We start from the raw sequence: 13,868 nt of genomic DNA, 5'->3' as shown, positions 1-13,868 counted from the left end.
TTATTGCTCATTAACATTGCATACATTACCACTAGATTCTTGTTATGAGCTAAACGACATGGTTGTTCGATAATCGCGTTTTATGCTTTGGAAAAAGAAAAGAACACCGAAGGATCAAGCGTCAAACAGACTGCCCAGTATCTAGGGTGTAAAGCACAAATTTATTCTTTACATTTATTCTGATCTTGACTATTAATGCTAGAACTACAAATGGTAAATATGTTATTATTATTATTTTTACGTTGACAGTCATTATTATTAGCCTACTATATTTATTGTTTCTTTTGTCGATATTGTTGACAGTAGCGTTAGTATAAACAATAAACTTAGTATTTAGGCGATATATGAGTAGCCTATGTTTCGAGTGTGTAGAAAATACAAAAATGTACATTTGAGTGTAAACAACGTAGGCCTAATCATTATTTTCATAAGCATTTATCAAGCAAGACCGTTTTGAGTAACAAGTTTCAAGAATTTAAACCATTCTACCAAAACAAAATGTTTCTCTTCATCATAAAAGTGTATGTACATTTTTAAACTTAATAAAAATGTATTGACAGTCACGAGAGTCTAAAGTGGCCCTCTCTGTTTTATTTTTTTTTCATGTCACATGTCACCAAAATGGCTGCCTGTAGGTTACACCTAGCTGATTTTGACCTGGGGACAAATATATATATATAATAAATATGGGTAATATTGTATATATTAAAACAATTTAGTATGTATTGCTTCGCTTCTTATTTGTTTAAAAAGTTCATTTTATTTGTTTAAAAAAGATACAAAACTATCAAAATTCAAAATTTTTATTTTTTCTAGTTTTTGATCCACTCAGAATTTCATCTGTTTAATGAGAGTGCAATATTTTTTACATTTCTTAAACATTCTTAAACACTAACACCAAAACAATTTGATCTTTTGAAGTACCCCCCCTCCTAATTTTTTTAAATGACTAACATTTCTAATATATTTTTGAATAAAAATGAGCTTCACCTCATTGCCACATTTTTAAATGCCAGAGCTTCATATAAGTGTAACTGCTTGCCTTAAACATGTTCTTATTAGAATTAAATATAACAACATCAATACTTAAATTTAACTTTCAGTAGAAACTATAAAAGAACTAGCCTATATGAGAAAAAAATGGCCGAATTGTAAGAAAGTGGTCAACGCGCGATAGGAGGAGAGGAGAGGAGAGGAGAGGAGAGGAGAGGAGAGGAGAGGAGAGGAGAGGAGAGGAGAGGAGAGGAGAGGAGAGGAAAGACCTCCCCGCTCCTCATAATAACCCAATTATAAGGCTCATCAATGATGTAATAAAAGCAAACAGTGTGAAAATTGCCTGTAAACAGTTGGATCCGAGTCTCCTAATGAATTCAGTGTCTCTTTTAATCAAAGTGGGCGACCTGTGGGGAGGGGTTTACTGGGGGGTCCAGTTTCCTCTTAGCGAGCCAGTCAACACCCCAAAACACCTCCTAACCAATGGAAGCGAGACGCTGGGGACTCACGTGGAAGGGGTGCCCTTAAAAACCTAGCCACAGAGTTGTGCACAAGTTCATTTGTTAGGCTTTATCTGACTTTCTGTTCCCCAATGTGTGTATTTAACCTGCATTACCTCAATAGCGCTTCTGTCTTCTTACAGCATTTTTTCAGCACTCTGCCGTCTAGCGCTTTTGCGTTGCATCACCTGCGCCGGCACAGAATGTACTTGCCTTTTCCGTCCCGATTCGACTCTTCTCTCCACAGCGAAATACCTTTGAACTGATGAAAATTTCAGCTGCTCGATAGGCGCGAGGCTTGAGTTGACTCCGCTTTGCTTCTGTCCGTGGTGCTGAAATGCGCGCGCCCTCTAAGTAGGCTACCTTGTGGTTTTACATTAAAACTGTTACTTCAGAACTGCTTTTTTTAATGATCTGATTAACAATTTAAAGCTACCATCGATGCGTCTCGTGTCCTCGTGAAATGCCAGTATTAAATTATAATAATAATAATAATAACAATAATTAATTAAATTTACCAGCCGAGAGTGTATCTAGGCTGTATCGATTTTGTGAGGAGTGAGGAGCCAAAGAAGAAAAAACTTTTTTTTTTTTTTTTGGAGACAGGATCTGTGTGTAGCCTACTTCATACAGAACCTCCTCAAGCATAATCCTTTTCCTTTTTTCAACTTAAAAATTCCTCAAGAAAGAGGACTTTTTTTCAGACTGTGGATGAATATTTCTCATTTCCGATTCTGCTTTGAATTTTCCTTCTGGATAGATCGCTATTAAATCGAGCGCCATTCACGCAAAACTTGATTGAATACAGATGATAATCTGAACAGAGGCTTCACGCAAGCAGCAGTGTGGAGATGGAAGCGTCCACCAACGGCTCCAGTTTTGGAATCGACTCCTTGCTCTCCCACAGACCCGGTAGCCCAGTCATCGCAAAGGGGGACAGTTTGGTTGGAGAATGTCGGTCCCCGCTGGAGTTCAGCCCCAGGTCAGACTTAGAGAGCGGTTGTTCTTCCCCTCCGTCCCCGCGTCAGGAGTGCGGTGAGGATGCTGCGCAGAGACAGGGTCACCAGCTCGCGCTCGTGTCCCATTTGCAGCACGGGCCGATCTCCGCCGGATCGCAACCTCGGACTGTCACTTCATCCTTCTTAATAAGAGATATTCTGTCTGACTGTAAACCCTTGGCGGCGTGTGCTCCATATTCCAGTAACGGCCAGCCGACTCAGGAGACAGGGAGACTGGCATCAAAAATCGCAGACGACTTCATTGAAAAGATCCACAGTAACTCATCGTCAGACAGTGAATACAAAGGTAAACTATCACCTCGATTTTAGTGATATTTTAAAATTATTGCACGTGAACTAGAACATGACACAATTATATAGCAAAGAGATCAAGTAGGTTGGCTTTTTGACTATCCATGGCTATGTTTTTAAAATAATTGGGACATAGAAAGAAAATATTATTATATTGAAACTGCGAAAACAGAATTTTCGTAGTTTTGATGATTTATTATTTATTAATGCGTTCATTTTAGGCGTTTCTATAAAGGACAACATATTATGATAGATAGATAGATAGATAGATAGATAGATAGATAGATAGATAGATAGATAGATAGATAGATAGATAGATAGATAGATAGATAGATAGATAGATAGATAGATAGATAGATAGATAGATAGATAGATAGATAGATAGATAGATAGATAGATAGATAGATAGATAGATAGAATCCACATGACATAATCATTTTATAATCCAAAACATTTTAGAATCAACTCTCGTAAAATTCATAGGTCTATTAAATATTTTGAAATCAATGAATGCATTTGTCTCTAGTGTCTCTAGTATCATGAAATATTTGTGATTTCAGTGCAAGGAATATAGTTCATATTTATTTACGTGGATTATTCATATATTTTAACGTGCTCTCTAATTTAAAGCTTATTGTTAGGTGCAGAGCAAAGAAAGTTGATAAACAACAGCAAGATTCGTTAAGGATTTGTCCAGGTGAAATTACATCTTAGACGGGGAAAAGAGTGAAAGATCGTTTCCTGTGACATAACATTAGGTTGATTAAGTGATGCTAACACATAAAGGCCAGTGACTTTTGATAAATATGCCCTTATTAAATTAATACATTTATAAAAACTTGATTTATTTTTATTAATATCTGTCTCTTTATTACAAATAATTTGTATTGTTATAGTTGGTGGTGTCCGTGTGTTTGGCCTACTGGAGACTGGTATGGTCGTTGCTGATAATTTCGTAAAAGTGCTATCACCAAAATATTGCTCTCTTATTGGAAGTAGGGCATGATGGCTCTCAACTTTGCCAACCTTCAGCTATGAATCCAAATATATTTCTGCTCTCATGTCATGACATTATTAGCTTGGCAAGTCTATAGGAGCGGTGATCAAAATTAATGCTCTTCAAATCAAAGCCATTCCATCTCCAGAGCGCTTGTAAAGAGTATGTGCGCCGCTTTGATTTTTGCCTTTTTCTACCCCCTTATATTTCAGGGGTTTGATGCAATTTGTCCCAGTGCTAATCAGATTTGTAACGCACGGGGTCGGTCCGCTCTTTATTTCGCTCTTATCCCCGGCCCTGTGAAGTTTCTCCGGTCTCGGTTGAAAGGTTTCCATCCCTCGTGGCTCAATTAGCCGGATTATTGTGCTCCTTGAGAGACGAGTCAACTACTCGACTGGCAAGGTCTCTCGCGTCCTGTCCCTCTCTTTCTTTTGAAAGATTTTGGTTTAGATAGGGAGAGAGGGGTGAATTAAATATCACAACCCTCGTGTATTCACATTCTGAAAATATCTTCTGAAAAAATGCATGACAGAATTACAAGTTACTGACGATTACTAACTAACTCATGCTAATCAGTGCCCTTTCGTTCTATGTGATGTTTCAGTGAAAGAGGAGGGCGACAGAGAGATCTCGAGCAGCAGAGATAGCCCGCAGGTTCGCCTGAAGAAGCCACGGAAAGCGCGGACCGCCTTCACTGACCATCAGCTCGCCCAGCTGGAGCGCAGTTTTGAGCGTCAGAAGTACCTGAGTGTGCAGGACAGGATGGAGCTGGCAGCATCTCTCAACCTGACCGACACACAGGTCAAAACCTGGTACCAGAACAGGAGGTGAGCATGTGGTCAGCTGGAAACAAATGCTTGAGTACATCCCAGAAACATTAAATAAGAAAAGAAAAAAATATGCAGAAATTAAATGGTAATTATTCTGTTATCCATTGCATTTTATAAATGTCATTTTTTATGCTAATAAGAGAATATGCACTTGTGTGTAGACCTATCTTATTTTTTTCCTTTGATTTATAAGTCTCCTGCCAAAGACAATAATAAATGCCAGGTGATGTGGTTGCATCGTTTTGCTTCACTAAAAGTAAAGGAAAGGCTACAGAATAAATATACACATTTTTTAAATTTAAGCATAAAGTAATAAGCTTTTAATTTTTAAAGGGGCTAAAAGATTCACATCATTCTTATTTTATAGCTTAAAAATAAATGCAAAATGGATATATTATAAACATAAATTCAATATATATTGTACTTCTACAAGTGGTTTATTTACATATTTTCCATTTGTATTCGCAGCATCTAATTTTGTGATAAGTTAAAGATTTTAAATTAATATTCAGCATTTTATCCACGAATGGTGTATGATTAAATAATATTAATTACTGAAATATTCGGGACATTTGCTGCCTGCTTTTGAACTTATATCTTGTTTATATTAGTTTCATAATAAATGTGAAAATAGCCTACTTCAGGAAACTTTCCCATAGCTCTCAGCAGATTCGTGGCCCTCATATTGCAATTTATTAGTTTTTCTATTTTAACGTAAATCATATTATTATTGAATTGTGTGGTCAAAACTGATATTTATACAGTTCCTAAAGGTTAAATCATAGAGGGTTCCGATTTGATTTATCTTTGGGTTTTATGTTTCGCTTGGAAATAGGCGTGCAAGACAATACACTTAGGCTACACGATCTTTTTATTTCTTATGGTTATGTTTAGAAGATAAAACACGTTGAATAATTTCAATTTTATTTTTCCTATACTAACATCATCCTTTTTCGTCTTGGAAAAAAAGGACGAAGTGGAAGAGACAAACGGCGGTCGGACTGGAATTGTTAGCGGAGGCTGGAAATTATTCTGCGCTGCAAAGGATGTTCCCTTCGCCGTATTTCTACCCTCAAAGCCTGATGTCGAATCTGGACCCTGGAGCAGCGCTCTACTTATACAGGGGACCTTCGGCACCCCCGCCGGCGCTGCAGCGTCCTCTAGTTCCCCGGATTCTTCTGCACGGTCTCCAGGGCGCCAACGAGCCGCCGCCGCCTCTGCCCCCCCTCTCCGGTGTGTTATCCAGACCGACACCACCGCGATGAACGGCATGATTCGGATTTGTTACAATACATGGCAGCTTTGAACTCCACCATCAAAAAAAAAAGAAAAAAAACTACTTTACTGGTGACAAAATATTCGAGTAATTTTACGAAGCCACAAAAACAAACTGACACACAAAACATTTTTAAACTTTATTTAATTATTTATTTTACTCATGTTTATTTTTTAACTTATGTTTATATTTTTTGTTTATCCTTAATGTTAAATCTGAAAAAAAAACAAATACAGACCGTTTACTGAAAGCAATAAGAACGGGATATGACACTGCAGGGACGCTTCGTTTTTACAAATTATTATTATTATTATTAGCTATATTAACTTGTCAGTATTACAGATGTTAATGTTGGTGCATCCCTGACGCAAAGAATATTTACATGGTAGATTCATATTGAATTATCCTGAGATCAAATCCAGGTCATAAATCGTGGGCTTTGTATGGACCCTCTAAAATGTACAAATGAAAAGAGGTGTAAATAAGAATATTTTGTTTTATGTTGAAAGACAATTCTCGAATTTTCTCTTTTTGTATCATATGTCCAAGCCTTACGTTAACAGGTGAGATTGACTTGAGCAGCACATTAAAACCCGACACGTCTCTGCAAAACGAAAAAGCAACTTATTTGACAAAAAGCTGAATGGTGCGGAGTGCAATGCCTAGACAGAACAAGCAGGTGGATTGGACAAGATGGATTATTAATCGATTATCAATCGATTCTTTTTGTGCTGCTTTTGAATCCTGCGCAACTGCCAGTATCACTTTGATGTTGTTGGGAAAACGCCAAGTCCTCGTTTTGTACACAATGAGACGTCACGGGGATCGATGACATGCAAAGTGTTCGCCCAGGCATTGTGCAACAACTCTGTATAAAGCCGTTGAAATATCCTGTCATTCTTTCTCGTGAAGCTGTATATTGAGAATAATGATTTGTGAAGTAATGATTCTCGCAATCAAATGATTTTCGTTCGTGCCCCCGTGAGTTTAGCGGTGTGAACTTTTTAAAAACTCTTAAAACTGCTGGATGTGCTGGGGAGGGTGGTCTTTAAGAAAGGAGAATTACTTTTATAAATGTGCTAATAAAGATCTTTCATTAATTTACCACTGACTGAGAATGTGGAGGTAGCCTATACAAATACTGTGTGAATACACACTCGTGTCATCATAGACAATTCAATTACACTAAACCAACAGCCAATAAAAAAGGTATGCTGGTGCATAATGCGCATGCCATACCGCATGTCATTGACACATTATAAATGTATGGTTTAAGAAAATTGCTATTGCAACATTTACCAAAGCCTGTACTTTGCAACAATAATTTCATGCAACCAATGCATGATGTGCTGAATGCGACACTGAGACAATCTTACCTTTTCACAAACGTATATGGATAGTATAATCACTTTTGTTTTGTATGTCAGTGCCCATGATAATTCATTCAAACAATTTCAGAAGCCTTTTTTTTTAAATCATAAAATAATCCACACTATGAATTCCTGATAAAGCGACAAGTGGGCCAAAACTAAATAAAGATTTTATAATTTATATAATTTTACAAGTACCTAAATTGTATATTTTAATTATTTTGTTAAATAAATTGGTCAACAAGAGGTGGGGGAAAAAGGAGTCGTGTAGCATAATTTAATTATTTATTTGTTCCTCCATAACTGAAATATGAACTGACATGGTTAAATTGTCTTAAGGTTTCGTTTTTAAAAGTTATAAAGGACTAAGTTTCGACAAGAAACACTAAAAAGCAGAATAAGACCAAAAAAGTAAACCAATAAAATTAGTTACGCAGGTTACGTCAAGTCATTGCTTTTGAAATGTATCCAGTAATTTAATGAAAAGTAAAAGTTTGCTTATGAAAATAAACGTAAACAAACGATAGCAAAATCATAACATTTGAACTTGGTGATCTCTATTACTGGCAAATGTGTTTGAATAATTTTAAACATGACTGTCAGACACTTTGCTCAAACCCCACACTATTTGGTTAGCATCGTGGATTTAATTTGTAGAAACGACAAAAAAAAAGAAAAGAAAAAAAGGTTAATAAGATTGTCGCACCCAAGGAAGTGAATATTCACTTCCCTAACCTTTCAGAAATGCCTGGAGATTTGGGAACTTAATTCTACCTTCATATTTTAAAGTTTAACGCGACTTCCTCTTATTAATAGGTCACACTTTAAATATAATTTTGATCATGAATCATATGAGCCGGTCTCAATACAATTTAAAACGATGTTCATTTTATTGCCAGCACGATAAAAGGGAAAGACTGAGAGATTGGATGTTGGTTGTGGTCTAGCTCTCTCTCACGCACACACTCAACACTTGTCATCCTCCATTGTCTCGTGTCTACGAGAGTTTTGCACTAAAACAGCATCATGCATCACTAAGCAAGCGGAGTCATTTCATTTAGTTTTCATAAACAATATGAATGTGGATGAAATATTAATGGTCACCTAACTGTGTAATTGTTTAAGTGCCCTAAGTGATCCCATTTGGAAATGGATTGTTTCCATACCCTTTCTCGAGCGTGTTGGTTTGCTGCTCTTTGCCAAACGGCCCCAACAGCTGGCCACCGGGCAATGTTGACTGCGGCTCGGATCAGCAAGGGGACATCTGGTCAGCGGCATGACGGGACCCCCCTTCATCCCCCCTCCTTGAGCCTAAGACTGACTTTAACCCAACCATGAGACCGTCCAGTAAAGCTCAGGGTTTAGGGACTGCTCTGACAGGGCGACTGAATGGGATATTAATGAGCAGACAAAAGACTTTAATAGCTTTTAATTGGACGTCGATAACATGTGATCGGTCGGGCTCCTGCTGCAAACTTTCGCATAGCACATGTTATCCTGCGTCTCATCTTTGGTCTCCTGCTCCTGAATCACTAAGTAGAGAGCGAGAAAACATTTTAAGGACGTTTCATAAATGTATGGCTTGTTTTTGAGGTGGGGATATATGCAACAATATATATATATATATATATATATATATATATATATATATATATATATATATATATATATATATATATATATATATATATATATATATATATAAGAATGCAAATTAAGTACTTGAAAAAAGTACTGAAATTGTATTGAAAAAAAAAATATATATATATATTTTTTTTTTTTAATACAATTTCAGTACTTTTTTCAAGTACTTAATTTGCATTCTTGTTTAGCACACATTTGCTAAAGCATAAAAATTGAAAATGAAAACTATAATAATAAAAAGAATAATGGAAATAATTCTATTAAGACGAGAAATGCTCGTTTTTATTTTGAACAGATGAGCACGGGGAAAAAGTGACATATCAATTCAGATCAAACATTTAAATTTTCACATGGATCTGCACATGATCCAAAGGAGGCGGATGACCCCCCTCAATATTTATGAAAAGGGTTATTCTTGCGAAGTGCGCAGCTGATTGCAAGAAAAGCTCCTCCGTCTTGTTAATAGGCGCAGAGATTTTTGCATGTGAAAGGATAGTGGTAAATCCCTCGGCTCTTACCGAGGATTGTCCCCGGCTCAGGGTTAATGAAGTGCGGATAGAGTCTCGCTGATCTCCCGACAAACAAAAACACAACACGGAGAGCTTAGAGCCGCAGGATCAGTGACTCTGATTAAGCTCATTGACTCAGAATAAAAACCAAACAAAACAGCCTTCTGATGAAATTAAGAGTCAATCAAAGTGCAATTTGCATCGTGATTTGTGCGACTGTCTTTCTCCTATGTTTTTCTGACGATTGCCATTTTTTGTCACGTTTCTTGCAATGAAATTCAGTGTAAGAAGCAGAAACATTCATTATGTCCTTTCTCTATTTATCTCTCTTTTTTCTGGACTTTGAAACAAACCTGCTTGACATTTAATTAAAATGTACAAAAAAAGTAATATAATAAATAAAAGGTAATTATAATAATAATTTGTAATACTACTACTACTACTATATAACTGATACATAGGATAAAATAGTAATTAACCTAAACAGAGATTAATCATATATATTATTTGAGCAAATAAAGAAATAATATATATGAATAGTTACAGATGAAAAGCTTTTCTCTTAAACTTTCCGTTTGACCAATAATATTAGAAACGTACCCATGATGCAGAAATATGGAAAATGTAGTAATTTATGGCCAGAAAGATATTAACTTGGTGTTTACAATTAATACCTACATACAAAAAGCTTGTAAATCTATTTTATTTGCATTCTTTTAGATTTTATATTATTTATTAATAATAATAAATCCTAAATCACTCATTCAAAATAATCAACTTCCTAAAAATAATAATAATAATCACACTAAATAGAAAATCTTAATAATCTACATCCTAGCGCAGGTGTGGATGGAATTCTGGGAAAGTGGGACAGCGATTGGGCAACAACATCAGTGGTACCTGCTGCAGGGTCACGACACCCGTGATCCTCAGGGGAAGGTGGTTGGGATGCTGTCGCTGTGTTACTCACATTTGTCCTCTACATAAACTTAGTTGGCCATAGAGACAAGGGGAAATGCTTGAAAACACTATTGAAAAAAAAGTGTACAAAAAAAAACTGAATCAGCAACACACACAAACACATTTAGGAAATGGGGGTTACAATAGCGAAACAATAGAAAGAGACAGCGAGCAGTTCCCAAGATACTGTCCCGGGTATCAAATCCAATCCTTGCCTGAAGGTATACAAAGTGTGGAGGTATAAAGGCCTCAGAGTGAGGTAAGATAGCTCAGTAATCATTCCTCCAGTAAAACCCAAAGCATTTCTAAACTTGGGTCAGGGGCAAAAGGATTGACATACCAATTTTGGCAAATAATGAAAACACTCTTCCCGTAGTCCAGCATAGGAAAAAGTGTGAGGGAACACAGAACAGTCCATGTGGAAAAGAATAGTGGACATAAAAGGTGCTCGTTGCAGGAATCCCCTGCAGTCAGCAATAACAGTCATGTTTATCTCAGCAGGGGACAATGTAAAGAACACTGGTATTAGGTGACAGGCTGATTATCTAATCAATAAGGGCGAACTGTCATGAAACCCATCAGTAACCCCCGACTCGCACTGTTCCATCACACAGATGACTGAACAAGCAGAGAACTGTCCCGTGGGAGCGTTCGCTACCCCGGAGGATGTAGACAGCGCTAACAACACCCCCCCCCCTAAACCCCTTAGGCCTAGCAGGGGGGCACTAACCACATCCCTCTCTATACTGACACCCAATGGCTGGGAGAAATACAACCCTGTAGACCTACATAAACCACACAAGCAGAACTTTATTCCAGGTAGGTACAACCGCAGAAACCATTATGTTGGCCTTTGTAAAAAAATTTAAATAATGGATTTATTATGGATAAGAATATTAATAATATGTTCAGTAATGAATCTTGTTATTCTATTTACTAATAAATCATTTTAGACTTTCGACTGCTGCAACGCTGTCAAAATCCCAACATACTGTAGGTACATATAAACTAGTTCTTCTTTGTTTGGACTAATTTAAAGTGGATTAGGTTTGAGAAAAGAGGAACTTTCTGGAGAACCTTTGTGCACCCCTGGGTCAGAACGCTGGACCCGGTGAGCCCCTGAGTCTCATAAACATAAAGGAAGGAATAGGTATGAATAAAGGATGAGGAAGGGTATACATGTATTTTTAACACCCTTCTGTGTGAAGCCTGGCAAGAAAGTGCATTTTGGGTTTGTGAGAGGGAAGGGGGAAAAGGGAGGGGTGGGCAATGTGTTTTTATTTGTTTTGCTTTTTGAATTTTGTGTTATTGTGTAGAATATGGCTATATAATTTGATATATTCATATGTAATTTAAATAGGTAATATTATATATATATATATATATATATATATATATATATATATATATATATATATATATATATATATATATATATATATATATATATATATATATATATATATATTAAAATGTATGCATTTAGCAGATGCTTTTATCCAAAGCGACTTACAGTGCATTAAGGCTATCAATTTTTACCTATCATGTTTTCCCGGGGAATCGAACCCCCAACCTTACACGCAATGCTCTACCAATTGAGCTACAGGAACACTAATTTAATACATTTTTTTAATTTAATTAAATTTAATTAAATTTAATTAAATTTAATAATTTTAATTTTAATTTAATTTTAATTTTAATTTTAATTTTAATTTTAATTTTAATTTTAATTTTAATTTTATATATAATACATATAAAATTTATATACATTTATAATTAATTACTACAAATATATTTATACATATCTTTAGTTAGAAATCAAATTATTATATATTATATAATACAATTAGATATATAACATATTTATATTATTATATTATTTACAATATATTATATATTCTAAGATTAGATCATTAACAATAAATTATGAAAAAAGGAACGCAAAAATGCAATGAATAGTGTGATGAAGATGTTGAACCAGGTTAATTCTTGTTCAGGGACTTTAGCAGGGCTGGCACTAGCAATCTGCAGGAAAGCCCACAGGGAAGAGTCTCACAGACACGGCATCTGCTCTTAAAGTCTATTTCCATTTCCATTCATTTGCTTCTTTAATTTTTTTTTAGAAAATAATAATAAAATAAAAACATGTATTTAATAGCAAATTCATTTTAAGACTTACAACTCAAAGACCATTGGGCTATATGGAGGAAGAGCAGTGATGCATAAGAAGGGTACAGTGAGTGTTATTTATCTGTTTCAAATAGCTCCTTATTGGACAGGGGAGAGGAAGGAATGGACAGTACATCCAGTGACTAACCGTTGACTCCTCACTCACCACTGGGACCCTCAGGGCCAGTCAGGCAGCTGCCTAACTGAGCGATGACTTCAGACCAGGGCAGGGACTATAGGGGCTAACGAGGAATTGATGGAGTGCTGAGCAGCTGGGAGAGAAAAAGATTGGAAAAAAGCAGATAAGCCAAGCTTACACTGACAATGACGCAAACACCATTGGAAAAAAACAGTAGCAAAATTCTGTCTGACAATAGGGGGGAAGCCACTTGAGTAAGTTCACTATTAACCAACGTACATTTGATCATCAGAGAACCTGATATTATAAATATTTACATACATCAGAGAGATGTGGGAATTTACAGATGATTGTCTGACAGATCAGAATGGAGATTTTCACAGCGGGAAAGAGGCAACGGCAGCTTCTTTTCTGTCTGAGGGAGAAAGGTTTCCCACATTTGAAGTCAGTTGAGTGTGGCAAACAGAATAAAGATGGAAAATCGAGATGGCACATAAAGCTCGGAGACGGGCGGGAAAAAAAGACTTCAAATGGTTATCAATAAAATTGCCTCTGCCAGGCGCTGCAGTTTAACCTCTTTAGTGCGTTCGGCTTCTCCTAATGGGGCATGACGTGTGTTGTGGGTGAAGTACGCTTCATGCCTGTCTTCACAAAGTCAGTTTGATGGGTTCACAGCTTCTCCTCACACAGGTGAGAGTCCCTTTGGAGTCATACGGACTTTGGCACAAGACATGACATAAAACAAACGGATCTCACAGCAGAAGAAAAACAGACACTTGAAAGAGGCCGAGAATGACTCTCTTACTTATGACTTTTTATTGATTTGAACTGTATTGGGAGAACCAAACAATGGCCGATGCATCCGATGAGTTTCACACTCCTCATCGCTTTTCTTTTTCTGAGAGGAGTGAAAAACATTATGGGTGCAATGAGATACTGTATAAAGACATTTGTCATCACAGCTGTAAATTTCAGAAACTGAGATTTTTTCCATAAGAATGGGTTAAGAATAGAGATAGTGTGAGCTATAGTCCATTCACATTTTCAGATTAATCAGTTATGTAATAACTGTCATGATAATAATTCAGATAATTATTATTTAATATTTTAAATAGCCATTCTCAAAAAGAGAGCCATGTATATAATGAGAATATATAATACTTTATAAATA

At 36.2% G+C, this 13,868-nt stretch overlaps 1 protein-coding gene across 2 annotated transcripts; it reads left to right on the top strand.

The window, feature by feature from the left end:
• Window positions 1-1,929: 1,929 nt before the first annotated feature.
• Window positions 1,930-8,820, top strand: LOC132130822 (barH-like 1 homeobox protein). Of its 2 annotated transcripts, XM_059542638.1 has the most exons (4): window positions 1,930-2,798; window positions 4,405-4,627; window positions 5,601-5,890; window positions 8,492-8,820. In XM_059542638.1, the coding sequence occupies exons 1-4, from the start codon at window positions 2,345-2,347 to the stop codon at window positions 8,554-8,556; spliced, it is 1,032 nt and encodes a 343-aa protein (XP_059398621.1). In that variant the 5' UTR covers window positions 1,930-2,344; the 3' UTR covers window positions 8,557-8,820. The 2 variants fall into 2 exon arrangements, with proteins under 2 accessions (XP_059398621.1, XP_059398620.1); XM_059542637.1 differs by lacking the exon at window positions 8,492-8,820 and having other exon boundaries at window positions 5,601-6,030.
• The last annotated feature ends 5,048 nt before the right edge of the window (window positions 8,821-13,868 follow it).

The sequence above is a fragment of the Carassius carassius genome, chromosome 47 (genome assembly GCF_963082965.1).
Source record: "Carassius carassius chromosome 47, fCarCar2.1, whole genome shotgun sequence".
Taxonomy (NCBI): Eukaryota; Metazoa; Chordata; class Actinopteri; order Cypriniformes; family Cyprinidae; genus Carassius; species Carassius carassius.
Note: the sequence above shows the minus strand (reverse complement) of the source record. Positions and strands in the feature narration are given on the sequence as shown.